At 33.4% G+C, this 19,541-nt stretch overlaps 1 protein-coding gene across 4 annotated transcripts in view; it reads left to right on the top strand.

Annotated features, from left to right (window-relative positions):
- mroh1 (maestro heat-like repeat family member 1) overlaps positions 1 to 19,541 on the top strand; it is a 75,551-nt gene that overhangs the window by 8,380 nt on the left and 47,630 nt on the right. For all 4 annotated transcript variants that reach the window (XM_087287213.1, XM_087287211.1, XM_087287212.1 and 1 more), the window contains exons 4-14: positions 1,407 to 1,538; positions 3,455 to 3,617; positions 4,272 to 4,370; positions 5,683 to 5,834; positions 7,637 to 7,777; positions 9,435 to 9,527; positions 11,102 to 11,180; positions 13,369 to 13,482; positions 13,612 to 13,685; positions 17,507 to 17,629; positions 17,998 to 18,105. In XM_087287213.1, the coding sequence (XP_087143339.1) occupies positions 1,407 to 1,538; positions 3,455 to 3,617; positions 4,272 to 4,370; positions 5,683 to 5,834; positions 7,637 to 7,777; positions 9,435 to 9,527; positions 11,102 to 11,180; positions 13,369 to 13,482; positions 13,612 to 13,685; positions 17,507 to 17,629; positions 17,998 to 18,105 (1,278 nt within the window). The remainder of the gene's footprint in view (positions 1 to 1,406; positions 1,539 to 3,454; positions 3,618 to 4,271; positions 4,371 to 5,682; positions 5,835 to 7,636; positions 7,778 to 9,434; positions 9,528 to 11,101; positions 11,181 to 13,368; positions 13,483 to 13,611; positions 13,686 to 17,506; positions 17,630 to 17,997; positions 18,106 to 19,541) is intronic.

The raw sequence follows: 19,541 nt of genomic DNA, 5'->3' as shown, positions 1-19,541 counted from the left end.
AGAAAAAAGCCTTTTTGCCCCCCCGCTGGTGTGTAGTTGTCGCACTTATTGCATCATCAGATTTAGTACATTGCTGAATTGACCTACAAGCAGGAAGTAACTAGTCTTTCTGTATGTGTGTCATGTCTACAAGCACATGCTGTTTCTGATGCTTTCACAAATATTTGCTTTGTCTCGATGTGTTCCTAGTAGTCTCATGCCCTGTTTTTATGTTGCACAAACATATGATTCCTCTTTTGGTATGCATAGTGGATTTTACTTCCCAGAGAACTATTTGGAGTCAATATCACCTTTCCGCAAACTGAAAGGTTTCTTATAAGCACTCAATGAACTAATTTGTTCTAAACTTTCTTCTTACCGATTGATGAACAGTATTGATTAATGGGGTTAAACCTACTTCTCGCAGGGTTTTTGATGTGACTTATGTCTGTTTTTTTAATAGCTTCCCGGCTTTGTAAGTTATAATAAATATACTTTAGGATTCATTAGTCTGAACTGCTATAACCAATAACCATTGCATTAACTATTAGTTATTGTATTTAACAAACATGAAAACAATGAACAATACATTTATAACAGTATTTATTCATCTTTGATAATGTTACTTAATGAATATACATCTGTTTATTGTTAGATCTTGTTAAGTGCAAATGTTTAAAGCACAACCTATGATTTTTAAAGCATTAGTAAATATTGTACTTAGCATTTATTATGTTTAAAATTCTCATTTATGGGTTTCTCAGCAGTAGAAGTCATCATAGTTGGGTAAAACTTGAGAATATGACAAATATTTTATTTCTTGCATTTCAATTTGCTAAATTTTAAAAGAAAAACTTAAAGATAGTGTTTTCATTTAAAAAAAAAAAGGACACTAATATTGAGAACCAGAGGAGAGAACATTGTCAAATTTTCTGTCCCGTCTCTGTAGACCACAGTTTCTAGAGGGCACTGCAGTTTATCAAACTCTAATTAAACACACCTGATCAAGCTAATTGAGTCCTTCAGGCTTGTTTGAAACCTACAGGTAAGTATGGTGAAGCAGGGTGGAAACTGAAATGTGCAGTTCTACGGCCCTCCAGGAGGAACTAAGTTTGACATCCCTGCCATAGATGCTTGGTTACAAACACCTCTCATAACCACCAACTAGTTTTCTTTTCATTTGATGCAAAGATGATGTGACACTAAGCATAGCTTTATAAATTCTGATTTTTAAAAATAATCTAAAGAATCGGTCATTTGATTATTCAAGATGCTGAAACACATCATCACTTTCTTGTGAAATTGGTCTATTATTGCTGTACATTCATACAGCTCATTATTAAACACATTAACGTTTAACAAATGGAAGCTTATCATTTATGTCTATATTTTTAGTATGTGCATGACCTTACTTTTTTGTCCTTTAGCTGGTGGTCGGTCACAGAGTGGTGGTCTTGCAAACCATTGAGTTGGTGGTGAAAAGCAGGATTGATGACATCACTTACCCCAAGATCAAGAGTGTCATACAGCTAGCATCAGATGAGATGACCAGATCAAAGGTAAGACAATTTACACTTTTGTTCAAATATATATTTTTAAATCAGTTTAACAAATATAAATCAAATTGATTAGGTGAGGATAAATGTTTTTTATGCTACAAAAATGTATTTTCAAAAACTGTAAGTGCTTTAATAAACATTCCTCGAAAATACTTTATATTTTAAAGAGCCCATATTATACATGAAATAGGGTCATATTTTGCTCGTAAGGGTCTCCAACAACAGTCTAATATGCATGCAAGGTCAAAAAACACTCTTATCATCTTGTAATCTGCATTTATTTTTACCTAATTATCTCAGCGACTCCCGTATGAATCGTCCAGTGATTCATTTGTTCCCAAACCCCTCCTTAGCGCAAAGCTAATCTGCATTGATTGGACCGATGACAGTCTGTTGCGATTGGTCGATACTGACAGCCTTCAGCGCGAGACAGAGTGAAATGCCCAGCAGCTAATCAACAATATAAAATTAGTCACAGTGCATTCACGCGTCATAATGGAAAGGCGTAGATTTTGTCTGCCAGTGGGTAAATGTAAATACAGACGATGGACTTGAAAATACCGACGACTAACTATTTTATTTAGCAAAAAGTCCAAGAACTGGCGAGGAGATATCCTAGCTTGTCACACTCTGCTCTTTTCACACACATACACACACACACATTGCCCTCCTTCTCGGAGGACACAGCGCGCACACACACACACACATTCCCCTCCTCCTCGGACGACACCGCACACACCCACACACACACACACACACACACACACACACACACACACACACACACACACACACACACACACACACACAGAGACATTACCCTCCTCGGAGGAGGACACTGCACACACACACACATTACCCGCCTCCACAGAGGTCCGTAAACAAAGTGGCTCGCGTCACGTTTTTAATGTGGCTTTACATGCAATATGAGAATATAGCGAGTTAACCTGATACAGTACACGCGGTTACAAGTAACAAATCACAACTAAATACATTTGCAAGCTAGAGTAAACGAGGCAACAACTTGAATCGCACATACTTACACTTAAGAAATGGAAGAAGAAACCGATCCAGGTTCTGACATAGTCCATCAGTAGTCTTTACTGATCCTTCCTTTAAGAAACGGCCGATGAAGTATTCTTTGTAACATGTAGTTTCCAGAAGCACTCGAACTGCTCAAGGCTGGGCTATAATGCTGAGGTTTCATCTTTGGGGAGAGACTTAATAATATCGATCTGCACATTGTGACTTCATTTGACCGACGTGTTTGTGTTTGTGTGTGGCTTTTTCTGTGTTAGAGGGCGGGGCCGCAGATGTCAAATCTCCCTGGTTTGCGCGCAACTACTTGGTTCCGTTGTCACGTCATGGCGAAACACCTAATAACTCGTTATCAAGACGACTCGTTTGAAGCACTATGAGTCGACTCTTTTATAGATGAATCAACAGTTTTAAACACTGTACACTTACAGATTTAAGCCTTAGCTGGATATTTCACTTCACTTAGAGCTGCGTTACACACTACATGGAAGGGCATTTTCAAAAACCCATAATATGGGCTCTTTAAGAAACTAATTACACTATTTTTCAACCAAAAATTATAATAAAAATCTTTTTCTTTTTTTTTTCTAAACACCAAATCATCATATTAGGTTGAATTGTGAAGTAACCCGAGTATTGAAGTTGAAATTTTTGCTTTGCCATTTGGAATACATTACATCTACATTAATATATTATTGATCATAGGAATCTTGAAAAATGTGAACAGTAGTATACAGTTGTGACTTCTGTTTGGTTCTGTTTTACATCTTGTTTTAAACCTGTCGAGAAAGTAGTTATGTGACTTGGCATTTAAAATGTACTTTATGTACTTAGTGAATATACAAATAATTTACTGTAAGTTCTCCCCCTCTGTACAGGAGGTTGTCCCAGACTGGCAGCAAGCAGCCAGTAATATTTTGGTAGCTGTTGGAAATAAATATATTAATGACATCATGGAGGAGATACTCAGCAAGTTCCAGCCAGGAGTTTTGCCTCACTTTTTTGTGGTCCAAACACTAGCTAATCTGTCAGACTCTAATGGTACGTACTTAATCGAAAACATGATGCATTTTCAATTCATTTAGAGGTTTCTGTTGCATATCCACAAAACTGACTACAAATTTATTTATTATTTTATTAAAGTATTGACCATGAGGGTTGAATTATTTTAGTGTTTAACTAGACAAAAATGAAATGGAAGTTACAGTATGACCTGCAACCTGTCAGGAAGTTCTTGAATCATGCTTTGAGCATTTGGCAGTTGATAATTATTTTTTCAGTTCCTCATTTCACTGAACCTTGTTTTTTTATAGCATCACATGAGTGTGTATACTTTATGTTTTGTAATGTTTTTATGACATTTTTGTTCATTTTCTGTTAATGTGATAGTGTTTTTTTTTATTATGTAAATTTTTTGGGGAATATACATTTGAAAGATGAAAAAAAAAAAAACTCAAACAAACAATATCCTTACTACATACAATTACATAACTTTAGGTCTGATTATTTTTTTTTTCAGATACATATTTATCATCCCAAGAATGTATATTTATACTTTTAAATTACTTTGTTATAATTAAGAATATAACATAATATATAATAAGAAGTATTGTTTTCTTGTTTAAGTCTTGTGTTCTTGTTTGGTTGTGTTTTTAATCGGTTTTAATTGGTCTGACGTCATGCCTTTGCCCACAGTATATGGTATGGTGCCTTTTCTCAATGCTATAATGGGGACAATGTTGCCCATGCTGGGAATGACTAAACATGACAACATGAAATGGGTCTTCTCTTCAGGTAAGCGTTTATTATAATTTTATTTAGTTTTTTTTTTGGATTAGCTAAACTATTAAATGTAACGAAATACACTCCCACCATTCAAAACATATGTGTTTTTAAAATAGAGCCTCTTGTTCTTGTTTAATGCTTTACTGGACAGTACATTGTGACAATAAATAATTTGACAATTATTTAAAAATAAAGCATCACATTATACAATATAAATATTTTATTATAATTTAATATTATATATGCATACATATATATTACATTTATTTATATCATATAACATATTACAATTGTAATAAATGTATTATAAGTTTAATTGACTGTTTGATATTTTAAAATATTGTACAATATGGTATATAACTATCTGGCGAAGCTACATTGTCAGCATAATTGCTCCAGTTTTCAGATTCGCATGAAATTAATAATAAAAATTTTACTTAACAAAAATTATTATTACTGTAATAAAAAATTGTGATATGACAATGATATTTTTGAAGATAGAATTATTTTGTAACTTTAAATGTGTTTACCTTAACTGTAGATCAATTTAAAGTATATCTGCCATATTAAAGAAATTTCTCTTTTGGAAATGTGCACACATTGTGTTTTAGGGCGTACTCACACTATGCTATCCGAACCGTGCCCAGGCCCGTTTCCCTGATCGTTTGAGAAGTGTGAGTTTGCTGAATCGGGCTCAGGCACGGTTCAATTGGCTGGCCCTGGCCTGTTTGGAAGAGGTGAGCCAAAGCTTGGGCTTTGGCGCGGTACGCTTGTAGTGTGAGTGTAAAACTAACCTAAGCCCGAAACTGAAAGCGAGACGTGACTTTTAAGGGACTGTTTGATATGGATTAATTCATCCTTTTTACTGTTCAGTGAACGCAAACTGTCGTAGATTATTAAATACGCAAGCCCCTCACTGCAGGACAGCTGCACACCTTCAGCAACCTCCTAATTCCTGCAGCACGAGGACTTTGTTTATGAGCACCAAAAGTGGCGGATCTGTTCAGTGAAATATTTGACTGTGTGTCACCGCATCCCAAACGACCTAAACGATATAACTAAAGAAATCTCCACTGTGTTTAGCGAGAGAGCTTCTCTTCTGTTAAACTGAACAGTGCATCATCGATGACGTAAGCGTGCCCAGGCCTGATTGTAATGTGAGTGCGGGCCGTCGGGGGAGACGAGAGGGGGGACAAGCGTGCTTTGGCCCGGTTCAAGGCAACTATACATAGTGTGAGTACGGCCTTACTTGCATGAAGTACTACTGTTGCTTTGAAAAGTGTGGTAACATGGCTTCTCCTGTGCTAATGTTTGGTCTCAGCGCTGTGCCGCTTTAGCGAGAGCATTCTAGAGTATCTGGCTAACCTGGACAAAGCTCCTGACCCCACCGTGCGTAAAGACACCTTCTCCAGCGAGATATTCTCTGCCTACGACATCCTGTTCAACAGCTGGATCCAGAGCCGAGAGGCCAAGGTACACTCAATGAGCCGGAGCACACATCCAATTACAGCTAACTCACTTTCAGACTAAAGGGGGATGCTGATGTGTGCCAGCTGGGTTCAGTTCGCTTTTCTTTGGAACTCAAGCAAGGAAAAACATGTGAGCCTGTGAACTGAATCTGCTTCTTTTAGAGAGATGCATTTCTTTTTAAAAAGGATTGAATTGGGTCTAGTTACTTTGTTGTGCTGTAAAAACTTAATTTCACCATGAAATCAGGATTGTTGATGTTTTATGGATTCGTTATAAATGGTTTATTCATGCACATCATTATTTTGTTTTTATTTTTTACCCACCCTTGAAGTCTTTCAAAGTCAAAGCTTCCCCTTCAGATGTAGGTCATAACAAGGAAGAAAAGGCTGCTCATTTTTATAGAGACTTTTGCAAACCACATTATAGATCATCTGTTTTAACTTTTATTTTAGCCTGTTGTTTAAATACTTCACTGATCATCAAAGATATAATGAGTTCGGGTTAATTTTGAGTCAGAGAAGATTCATGAAAATATTGTAAAAATGCTCATTATTTATTAAGGGAACACAACATATGAAAAATGCAACAAAACCATAAAAAGGAGCATAATAATAATAATAATAATAACACCAATATATATTTTTAAAAATTAAATTATATTATTATTATTATTATTATTATTATTATTATTATTATTATTATTATTATTATTATCCCTTTTCCCTTAATAAAAACATAATAATAATAATTATTATTATTATTATTATTGTTATTGTTGTTATTATTATTATTATTATTAATATTATCCCTTTTCCGTTATTATTAATATTATTGTTAATTATGATGATGATGATAATTATTGGCGACGCAGTAGCACAGTAGGTAGTGCTGTCGCCTCACAGCTAGAAAGGTTGCTGGCTCGAGCCTCAGTTGGGTCAGTGGGTGTTTCTGTGTGGAATTTGCATGTTCTCCCTGCATTCGCGTGGGTTTCCTCCGGGTGCTCCGGTTTCAGCCACAGTCCAAAGACATGCGATACTGGTGAATTGGGTAGGTTAAATTGTCCGTAGTGTATGGGTGTGAATAAGTATGTGTGGATGCTTCCCGGAGAGTGGTTGCGACTGGAAGGGCATCCGCTGCATAAAAACGTACTGAATAAGTTGGCGGTTTATTTCGCTGTGGCGACCCCGGATTAATAAAGGGACTAAGCCGAAAAGAAAATGAAGGTTATTATTATTAATATTATCATCATAATTATTAATATTAATAATTTTTATTTATTTTTTCTCCTGACATTTTTTTTGGATTTATTTTAGGAATATGATCATACATTTTAATATAACATAGAAAAATGACTCTTTAATCCTAGTTTGGATTACTTATTGGAAAATTATCTCTAATAGTCCTTAATAAATAAATTTTTTTAAATAAAAATGAGTAAATTTGAATCACAGTAAATTTTTGTTAACATTGAAAAAATGTTTTATTAATGCCTGTTAATTAATGAGAAGTTGCTCATCAGTTACATCTTTTAAGTTAAAATAAGTTACTAGTGGTTTAAAGAATAAAGATTGTATGTGAAAATGCAGATTTTTGAACACATGATCAGAATCATAAACATCATTACTGAAATAACCATTTCGATTCATTCAGTTTCCTAAACCTAATAATTAACTTCCTATGTTTAAAAAAATAAAAAATAAAATCTTTTCAGCCTGCTTTGATTTTTTTGTTATTGTTTGTTTCTGAGTTAGATTACTGTAGTGATTTTTTTTCATGTATGGGTGTCTGTGTGTGTTGTTCTACAGCTGCGTCTGACTGTTGCAGAGGCTCTCGGGTCAATGAGTCACTTGATGGCACATGATAAACTGGAAGAGCAGCTTCCCAAACTCCTTCCCACTATACTGGGCCTCTACAAAAAGAACACAGAGCATTACATTATCAGCAAGGTACAGTAGAGTCACCAACACTTACCACTTCCACTCTGCACTGTAAATTTTCCACACTGTGTTCAGCAAAGACATGGGAACATCCAGTATCATTGTTTGTGAATTGCTGTATTTAATTTGCTGTGACTTTGATCCAGTTTTAATTTCATCAGCAATTTTAGCATTTACTTTTAGGCCTTTGGCTAAATAATGTTTAGTTTAAGTCATATTTTAGTCAGCTGAATGAATTTTGTTTTAATCTAGTCCACTTTAGACTTTAAAATAAAATGTTTTGGTAAAATCATAGTACATTAAGCAGACATTTAACATTTTTAAGCTCATTATTAGTGTTTTGACACATTAAAATTGTATTTAGTTATAGTAATAGTTTGTCTTTGGAATCGTATGAGTCAGCTAATAAGTATACCTATTTCTTATACACATTATATAAAATATATTTCATAAAGTTTTACCTGATTAACTCAATTAATTTATAATTTTAGTTGACTAAATTAACAGCTTTGATTAAATATCTAAGCTTGTTCAATTTACTCAAGGAATTTAACTATTGTAAACACGAATGAGAATAAAAATTCCTCTTACGATAAGGTTCATTAGTTAATGCATTTACAAACATGAACTAATCATGAACAACACTTGTACAGCATTTATTAACATAAAAACATGATAATCCTTCCAAAGAAATCTCAAGAATTGTGTTGTTTCAGCTCATTTTAAAAAAGTAGTTGTTTACGAGCAAAGAAAAACCATTTTATATAATTAATTATTATTTCTTTAAGCTACTGTAAAATTAATAAGGTCAAAAGCAATTACTTTCCAGCTACAGAATGGTTTATTAGGCTGCTGTCACTTTAAGACCCAATTCATGGATAATAGGCAGGGCAAGACAGATTCTGTGGACCTTTTTTGCTATTTCTGCATAGAAAAAAAAAGAAAGTAGAAAAATTTTCTAGGCAGGGGCTGAAAACCTAACAAACTAAATAAAAATAACTTGACTGTGATTTAAGATATACAATATGAATCAATTAGAACTATTTGTTTGGTAAAGAAAGTAACCGCAGGTCTCGCATTTAATACATCAACTAAAAGACAGAAAATATGAATTTACAAATGATAGTGTACATACATCCTCTAAACATTTATATAATAATCTATAACATAACTGAAATTAATATAAAGCCTGAATAAATATATATTTACATGCGTAAATAAATTGATTGAATTTTGCAAGTGGTGATTCCATGTGGAAGCTAAATTGGCCGTAATGTATGTGTGTGAATGCAAGAGTGTATAGATGCTTCCCAGTGTTGGGTTGCGGCAGGAAGGACATCCACTGCAGAAAACATATGCTGAATAAGTTGGCGGTTCATTCCACTCTGGTGACCCCTGATTAATAAAGGGACTAAGCCGAAAATGAATGAATGAATGAATGAATGATTCCATGTGGCCCTAATAGTTGGTGAGCCATTTTCATTATAGCTTTTGTCATTCAGTAGTTTTCTCTTTAGTTTCTAGTTTTTAATTTTTATTTTTCATCAAAAAATATGACAACAATTGTTGATCAGTTAAATGAACAGTTGCTTGTCAGCTTCAGATGAGGTTTAATGAGGCGTGTACGAGAAAGGCCAGGACTCTAGTGCTGTTTGTGTTTGTTCAGAGCTTGTGCCAGGTCCTGGAGGCCTCAGTGAATATGGGCAGTCGAGTGCTGGAGACTCAGATTGATGGACTGTTACTCGCTCTGCACCAGCAGGTAAGTGTCTCCTCTCACTCGCTCTTTATGCGCTTCACCTTTTACACACTGTTTTTCCCCTCAGTGTATTGCACAATTTCTTGTATTTGTAGTCATTTTGGTTAAACAGGTTTTGAGTTGCTTAACTGCAGGGTTGCATAGAAGGCAGCCCAGGGCAGTTTAATGGTTTATTGTAGGAAATGATCACATAGCTTCACCACATTGGCTTTAGAATGTGTTTCAATGAGTTCAGAAGATGTTTCACATTTTTTGAAATGCAATGATCATTAGCAAAATGTAAAATATATTAAAAATCATTCATCATAATAACAAAAATGAAATAAACATAACTATACACATTTTGTTTTTTGGAAGCTAGTACTTTTAGATCTTTCAGTGATTTCAATTGTGTTTTGGTTCAGGGTTATTATTATGGTTCAGGGTTACTATTTAACTTTCTGTCTGTCTGTCTGTCTGTCTGTCTGTCTGTCTGTCTGTCTGTCTGTCTGTCTGTCTGTCTGTCTGTCTGTCTGTCTAAAAACTACAGTGGAATTTAAATAAACGGATATTTTGATTCTGATTGACAATGACTGATATTTATTTGCAAACTTTTAAAATTTGACTTATTTATTACTATTGTTTCATTATTTTTGCACTTATTTAAATCTATTAAAAATGCAGTTTTTGTTTGCAAGTTCAACTAAATTTGATTGATGAATTTCATTATTTCTTTATCCAACTTATGTATTGTTCCTTTGAAAGATTTTCTTTCATTCATTAAATAATTTAGTTTTCCCATTTTTTAAAATATTGAAGTATTAAGTATTTCTTTAAATATACTAAATCAAATGAAGTACATGCAATTGAGGGCATTAATAATAGCCCTCCTCCTCCAAAATATGTATTCTTTTAGAAATATTTGTCAAGTGATATTTAATGGAGCAAGGCAAATTTAACAGGATGTTTTATTTTAGTTGGAGTAAAAGCCCTATAAAATTTGTATTTATTTTTATTTTATACTTTATTTATAGGATTTTTTAAGTAAATTTGCACAAAACAGAAAAACAAAAAACAAATATACAAACAAACATCCCCATTAGTAATTTCCCTTACGCCGCTTTAACAGAAGAGGCACATAGCTAATAGTATGCAAACATTAAAGTCTTCAAGCGTCACACAAATACACAGCAAGTGTACGTATATGGTGCAAACACAACACCAATACAGTAAAAACAAAATAAAAACAAAAATGCAAAAAGATATACGATATACATAAAATGGAATACTTATTAAATTTTTTAAGGTCAATATTATTAGCCCCCTTATAGGCAATGTTATTTTCGGTTGTCTACAGAACAAACAAACCTCTGTTATACAATGACTTGCCTAATTACCCAAACCTGCATAGTTAACCTAATTAACATGGTAAAATATTATGTAGTGTCATCAAGGGAAAGATCAAATAAACTATTAGAAATTAGTTATTAAAACTATTATGTTTTTTTTTATATTCTGACTTCAACTTTATTTTCCCTGAATAATCCTAGTCCTCTATTGTCAGTTGATTTACATCGGTCTTTTTTTCCCCCATGCAGGTATGTTCACCTGTGGACTTCAGCAACCCTCCAACTATAAAAAATCACAACGAGGTCCTACGATGTTTCAGTATTCTTGGTGGGTCTAATTTTTTTCCTCCTTTTTTTTCATTTTTACAAGTGCTTGCAAATGTAAACCTCTACTCTAGATCTAATTTAGTTAAACTAGCCATGTGAACATGAACCCGAGGGCAGGTTGTACTGTCAGTCATCTGACTGCTTTAGCAATATCTTTGTCATGTGCTGAGATTAAGTTAAAGTGTCAGACCAGCAGGCTCCTCCAATCACTGATGAGCTCATACAGTTGCTGATTTGAGGAGACATGCAGCAGCTGGATTTCCCTCTTTTCACGCTTTTCTGTTTTGTCAGGCAGATGCACCGAGTCCAGGAGATGTTGAGAGTTTTCTGTGTCTGCACACATGTCACTTATGATGTTTTAATCAGAAGGTTTTTTTTTTCCATTTGTGAGAATAATTGGTGTTAGCACTGGGTTTGTACTGAAGCATTATAATGTTTAAATTGGAACAGCTTTATAAATTTAACCAGAACCAAACAAACTCTTAGTTTTTTTTATTTTTTTATTTTTTTGTATTTTGTTTATTATTATTTTTGTTAGATTATTACAGTTTTTCTCAGTCGCTTTGGTGCATTTCTCACAACACTATAAACATTTGCACAACGGTTAATGCATTTCTCAATACAATTAGTCATTTGTGCACATCATAGTAGCAGTTTCTCATTCCTTCCAACAAATTGCAAATGCTTCTGGACATGCATTAATTGCTTTCATACAACTCTGTTTATAACATTATCAATTGCTTATGTCATGTCAGTCAAAATTAAATAATCTCGAGGATGCTGAATAGTCCTTCCACTTAAAACTAAAAGTCCTCATTTTATTTCTTGTGTCATTACAATCAAAAATGTTGAACTAGTCGTCAAAATCTGTCAAAATGTATAAAAATCTTTAAATTTTTTATTCCTGAAAATGTCTTCTAAATTGAACAATTTCATGAATGATTTACAGACCTATGTATGTTGTAGGTTCAGTTTCAATATGTTCTGCAATATTGTTTACAGTTGTTCACAGTTCTGCCCAACGCAAGTTTATGTTTGTTGTACATAAGGGTGTGTTTATTCTTTTGCACAATGCTGTGAATAAATTAAGATTGCGAAGAGCAAATGCAGGAAAAATGTGAAACATACATATTCAGTGTCTTGCACTCAGATACCTCACTAAATGCAGCGATGTCTAACTTTTACTGTAGTTTTCAAATGGCTGTGCAAATAGTATCTAGTGCTGTCTTGAGCATTTTCAGGAAGTGTCACCAAAATCTGACTTTTTTTGCATTGGAAAACATTTACAGAGTAAACTTCAACTCAATTCAATTCAATTCAGCTTTATTTGTATAGCGCTTTTACAATGTGGATTTTGTCAAAGCAGCTTCACATAAATGGTCATAGTAACTGGAGCAGTGTAGTTCAGTTTTTAGTGTTTAAGTTCTGTTCAGTTTAGCTCAGTTCAGTGTGATTTAAAATCATTACTGAGAGTTCAAACACTGAAGAGCAAATTCATCGATGTGTAGCTCTACCAATCCTAAACCATGCGAGCCAGTGGCGACAGCGGAGAGGGAAAAAAAAACTTCACCTGAGACTGTCAGAATGAAAACATGACAGCCATTTGACTATCTTGTTCATAAACAATGATGTGAGAACTTTTCATCTTGATGACACTGACACTTTCATTGAGATGAATGCTTGCTTTTGAGAATTTTGCTATCCATTTTGAGCAAGTGACATGCTTTTGCAGGTTATCCACTAGGTTTTGCAGTTTGTACCAGGAGTTATTCATTTACAAATTAATCACTGCATATAACCCAGATTTTAGATCAACAGTTTAAAATGCTTACATTTTTGTTTTAACTTGTTTTAGTTAGTAAAAATTACTTTTATTTTATTTTCTTTTATTTGAAATTATATAATATGTAAACTAGAATTCTATTTTATTTACAAAAAATAGCCCCTACTTTTTAATCAATAGCTTAAACATTTTTGTTTTATCTTGGTTATTTTAAAAAATATTTAGGCATTGGATCATTTAGCATACATTAATACCAGACATCGTTTACTAACGATTACTTTTACTCACAGGTTTTGATAGTTGATTTATTGGCACACAACACCATCAAAGTCTATGCCAGTAGCAGAGGGTGAACTTGACAAATTGCATTAATTTTCACATTTATATTTGTCTGTTTTGGCCCTAGCTAACACGTTCCCGGACCGGCTGATGGTGTTTGTTCTCCAGAGGCTGGAGAACAGTAATGAAAGGAACCGAATGGGCTCGCTGGCGGTTCTCAGACACCTCATCAACTCTTCCAGTGAGTTTTTACACATTATCAAATATGTCACCAATGCTCTGATCCAGGCCTTGGAAGGAGCTCAGTGTTTTGCTGACACTGACATGTGTATGGAGCTGTATTTTTAAAACCCTGCTCTGTCTTTTCAAGCTTCCACTATGGAAACCAAGAAGCTTCTAATTCTAGCCAGCATCAGGCAACCTCTCGCTGACCACAGCAATAAGGTATGTAAATATATCCTCTCAATGTGATAAGAGACAAAATATGGGCATTTTGTTGAAGGAACACACCACTGTTTTTGGAAATAGGCTCAATTTACAAGTCATGTTGATGTAAACCTTTAGGTTAACCATTTTTGAATTTATTTAGCTCATCTCCAAGTCTGGTGAGCTTAGCTTTAGGGTTGGGCATCTATAAGCTATAATGCCGATCCGATACGCATCTCGATACAAAGAATACGATCCGATATATTAGCGATACATTTGTGACATATTGCGATGCAACACGATACGATTCACACCCATATCACGATACGATGCGATATTTCAGCACTAACTAATTAGATCAAGTTTATGAGATGATGTGAAAGAGGATGCTGTGCCATTGAATGAGTTTGATTATTTATAAACCAAGCAAAACCAAGACTTTTTTTACAAACTGGCTCTTCTCTCAGAGCCAGAGTGTCAGTTTACAGTAGAGGGCAATTTTAGAACATATAGCACATATTATTTAAGTATTTTCAAGATAAACAGAATGTATAAGTGCAATATATATTAAAAATATATATATATTTGCACTCTTTCAACATAAAGGTTTACCATTGCACAACAAGAATTGTGATTTAACTTTTCAACTATGAAAACAAGTTTTACAAAGATATTTTGCCACTGAATATTCAAAACTTAAGGTTGTGAACTAGCAGTGTTATGCTGCTTTGAAACATCACTGTCACTGTAAACAACAGGCTAATAAAAATATAACAAACCAGCAATCTTCTTGCTGTGAGGTGGTCAAACTACCCACTGTGCCACCGTGACACCCATTATTTTTATCATTATTATTATTAATATTATTATTATTATAATCAAATAAAAATTAACAGGAGGAGGTGTTTAAAACCTTCGTTCTCCGTAACACTAGGCTGAATATCTTTGCAGATGAACAATGCAATAGCATTCGTTATTGGCGTAGAGCGCACAAAACTGTTGCGCACAGAAAAAAAAACTTGCAATGCTTTTCTCACCACTTTTGGAGCTGGTTGAAGCAGTGCGAAAGCCGGGGATGCAGGAACACTGGAAGATGCTTTCACAACAACACCGTGGCGCCGCTTCAAGTGAGATTTCAGATTAGTCATACTGCCCGCGTATTTTACAGATTGTTTTTACAGTATTTTTGCAAATTGCATCTGTCCTGTCATGTCGTCCATCCTTAAATCCATAATGTTGCTTGCCATACTTTAGATTTAAAACTCAGTGAGGAATAAAATGTTTGTTTTGCTTCTCGCGCTTTCTGAGGGCGCTCCACTAGCTTCATCCGCACACCTGATACACTGAGTTGTAGTTTAAGTGTACACATCCGCAAATCCGTTGCTAAGGCTTACTTTATGTAGGTCGATTAAATTATGCGCCAAAAACAGGTTGACAACTCTTGTTAATAAATAAAAAATACATTCTATATTAAAAATATAAGCTGTATCTCGGAAAAATCGATGCATCTCGCAAAAACCGATGCATCTCGATTTGCTTCCAAAATTTCTTTCATCCTCTGCTGCTCAACCGATGCACTCGCATCGTGCACGCGCATGGCCGCGTATCGATACATATCGATGAATCTTCCCATCCCTACTTAGCTTAGCTTAGCTTAAGTCATTAAATCTCTTCTGCTGTTACATCGTGTACTAGAGTGCACCTTTATTTTTTAATTTTTGAGAGGATTTTTTTTTTTCAAGATGCTAAAAATAAAAAAAAAAATAGCTAAAAATGCTCTCGCCAGACCCAGAGATTGGCTGAATGGATTCAAAAGTGGTAAAAATCAACTGTTTAGCTTTAGGGGACTTGTAGAATGTAAAGAGTGTTCTGTTAGGTCTCGACACTATTGACCCCAATGTGCTTTTAGAAAATAAACTGCCTTAAAATGTTTTTCTCACTTTTACTATTATTGATTTATTTAGTCTATCATGTTCAACAGTAATTGTATGCAAATCAGGGAAGAAATCTTTTTTTTTTCCCCGCTCACTCTCTCTCTGAAACTGTCAACTGACTTTAACATTTTTGTCGCAGTTTTATTGTCACACCATTTTAAGCTCTGCATTATGTTTAATGTATATATCATAAAATTGTGAATACAGTAACTCATATCTTTACACTTCTTGCATATCTTGAAACACCTGTTAAAAAAAAATACTGTTCGCAGTTGTTAATTAACTTGAGTTTTCCTTGTTATTTCGTATAGCACATACAAAGTATAAATATAAAGTATTCTTTACGTATAACTTAAAGCACATTTTTCAACAACACCTTGGCATAGCATATTATACTGTACATAAATGTAAGTTTGTCATTGGAGAAATACACCTGTCAGTGACAAATATTTAAACTTTTGTCAAATTTTATTCTGTACATTATTCTCTGTGTCTCTGAATTTACCGTTTATCCTCATACATATTATAATTTTCAACATTAATAATAACAATAATAAATGTCTTTTGTTTAAAGACACTTTTCATTTGGCTCATGGATACCATACAGTATATAGCAAAACATAAAATCAAGAATAATAACATAAATGCAAGCATACTAAACAGCATATTAAACCAAGCTTTTCTAAAAAAATCTTAGCTTTAAAATTAGAAATTGTGTCTAGCTGGCGAATGTACAAAAGAAATCTATAACTTCAGTGCTGCATAAATAAAAGCCCTACCACCAAATGAACTCATCTTGAAGTTAAAAACAGACAGTAGATCGGCAGAAGATGATTTCATGTTTTATCATTTTTCTTTTACTTTGTAAACTGCGCATGACACTTCTTCCAAATTCAAAATGAAAATGTAAAAAATTTAGGAAAAAAACATTTCAGACATTTCTAGAATAAAACGATTATTTTACTCACTTCCATACTTAATAAATTCAGATAAACTTAGAGTAAATAAATAATTTTATGTAATTTAGAAAAAAATAAATGGATTAATTATGAATATTTGAAGATACATAATTTTTATCAATATTTATTTATTAATTTACTTATTTGTTTATTTATTTATAATAAAACAATTAATTTTAATCGCTCTCATACTTAAATTCAGAGAAACTAAGAGTACATAAATAATTTTATGCGAATTAGAAAAAATAAAGGAATTAAACATGAATATTGGAAAATAATTGATTATTATCAATATTTATTTATTTATTTGTTTGTTTATTTATAATAAAACAATTATTTTACTCGCTCACATTCAGAGAAACTCAGAGTAAATAAATGATTTTAGAAAGGAACTAACTTTGCACTAATCTAATTTTTGAAGATAATCCATTTATTATTGATGTTTATTTATTTATTTATAATTAAACATTTATTTTATTCACTCCCATACTCAATAAGTTCAGAGAAACTAAGAGTAGAAGTATAGAATTTTATGTAGTTTAGAAAGACAAAATTAATTAAACATGAATATTTAAAGATCATTTTCATTTATTATTGGTGTTTGTTTGTTTGTTTGTTTGTTTATAATAAAATAGTTGTTTTATTTACTCCCATACTCAATAAATTCAGAGAAACTGAGAGTAAATAAATACTTTTATGTTATTTAGAAAGAAAAAAATTTATTAAACACAAATACTTGAAGATAATTTATTTATCATTGATAACTTGATTTATCATTTTATTTATTTATTTATTTTATAATACATGGCACTTTTTTTGTTCAGTTGGAGTTTTATTTTTTAAGTAATGTGGGATTCTTGATGCAGGCCGGTTGTACAGAAACAATGTCCAACTTTTCATGTTGAGTGTTAAGGGTTTCTCCTAATATCAGTGTTTAACTATGCAGGTGAAGAAGAGGGTGGTGCAGGTGATTAGTGCAATGGCTCATCATGGCTACCTAGAGCTGGATGGAGGAGATCTGCTCGTCCGCTTCATAATCCAACACTGTGCTCTGCCGGACACTTACTACGTACAAACAAACCTTTACTTACTTTTCACCATCTGCACTGTCACGTGACTGAAACTTAACTTCCTGCTCTCTGACCACAATTTAACTTCTCTTCAGTCAACAAATCTCACATGACTTCCCCTGCTTTTAATTTGATCTGTGACTCATTGGGCATTCAATTTTGCAGGCTTATTTAATTCAGTCTGTAGTTCATGTTGCATCATTTCCAAGTGCATTCCTCAGTTTTTTTTTTTTTTATAAATATTTGCTTTAGCTGGGGTGATTCACTCAGTTGGTTAGCTTTGGATTGTTCTTAGTTTAGCCCAGCCTTAGTTTTGTTGGCTGTGTAAATACAGTAGTGGTAATACATTGTGTTTGTATTCATACAGAAAGGCCAGCGACTTCAAGATCCAGAGGAAGTGACCAATGAGGCTCTTCGAAGCATGTGTGATAATACATTACATCTATTCACTACTACAGTGGGCCGCTTGACTGATGTAAGTACACACACTTGAGCTTGTGATTAATCCTTTAAAGATAAAGTTTTTGACACTAGTACAATCAACAAGGCCTGTTTACATCTAAAATGTTAAAGATAACTTCAGTATATTGATGACTGTATTTGCTTTAACGCCAAAGTCAGTTTTTTCTTCCAGTTTCTGATTATTTTTTATTTTACTGTCTAATTTAAATCCTGTTTAATTCAAAATGCGTTTCAAGGTCAAAACAGCAATGATTATTTATTCAGAATCTCTACTGAAGTATCTTATTTTGTTTAGTTCTCTAATCATAAAAGCAATTTCAATAATAAGAACTATTTGTGAACTATTTTGAATCATACAATTTTGGTGTAGATCTTTCTTAAACAAGCTGCTTATAAAAATGTTAAGTGTTGGAAATCCTTAAAATTGCAGTATGTAAGTTTGACACCCAGTGGATGAACTAGGTATTGCACTTCTGGATTAACAAAAGCAAGAGCAGGTTGCCAGATTAAGGAGCGAGTCTGAAGAACCAGCCTAAAGGCTGATTTGAACTGTGTTTTATATTAAAGCAACGGCATGCAATAGAAGGAATATTTAGGATGGAAGGAATAGTTTTTGTCAGTGTTAAATGCTAATAATGTAAGTTAAAATGCCATTTCACATGACATGTATTGCCATACTACTGAAAGGAGCATCAGATCATTCACCTCAGATCTTGAAATTAAAAAAAACTGTCTGAAATTGAAATTTAAAACTGTGACTCTAAACCAATGCAGTGATTCAGATGTGTATTTAATAAAGTTAAAAAGGTTTAATATGTATTATTTAGATTATAAACTTTACCATTTCATGAGTGAGTGCATATTCTGTGCTTATGAATGGCTGTATTTAAATTTCTGTCGCTTTGGTCTGGTGCAAACAGTCAATTTCTTATCACTGCAAATCTCGTCACGTAGCGTGTTGTTAGGACACGGCGATACTATGTAACCAACCCACACATCTTGTGTACACTCATATTATTTATATTATTTGTTAATTAATAGCCTCATGTGGAACTCTCAATCTGCGTCTTGTTTCGGAATTTGCTACTGTCCACAGGAGTTCGCATTTGAATGATTCAGTGACAAAGCAAGAGGCTTGGCAACACCCAATGGTAGTTTTTTGTTTCAACTTGATGTGTATTTTTTAAGCATTAAATAAATTTGTTAAATAAAGTAATATTTGAACCTTTGGAACAAAAATAAATTTATTAATATTGCTATAAATAGAAATGTAATGAAAGATTACACATTTAAAGTGGTATTTCCCCCCAAATAAAAATGTACTCACTATTTACTCACCCTCAAATGGTTCCAGGCCTTTATGAGTTTCTTTATAACATTAAACACAAAAGTAGATATTTTGAATAAAGCTGAAAACTTGTAACCATTGACTTCCATAGTGGAAAAACA

Source organism: Danio rerio, chromosome 16 (genome assembly GCF_052040795.2).
Source record: "Danio rerio strain M-AB ecotype USA chromosome 16, GRCz13ab, whole genome shotgun sequence".
NCBI classification, from domain to species: Eukaryota; Metazoa; Chordata; class Actinopteri; order Cypriniformes; family Danionidae; genus Danio; species Danio rerio.
The sequence above is the reverse complement of the archived record's forward strand: the minus strand, read 5'-3'. Positions and strand labels throughout refer to the sequence as shown.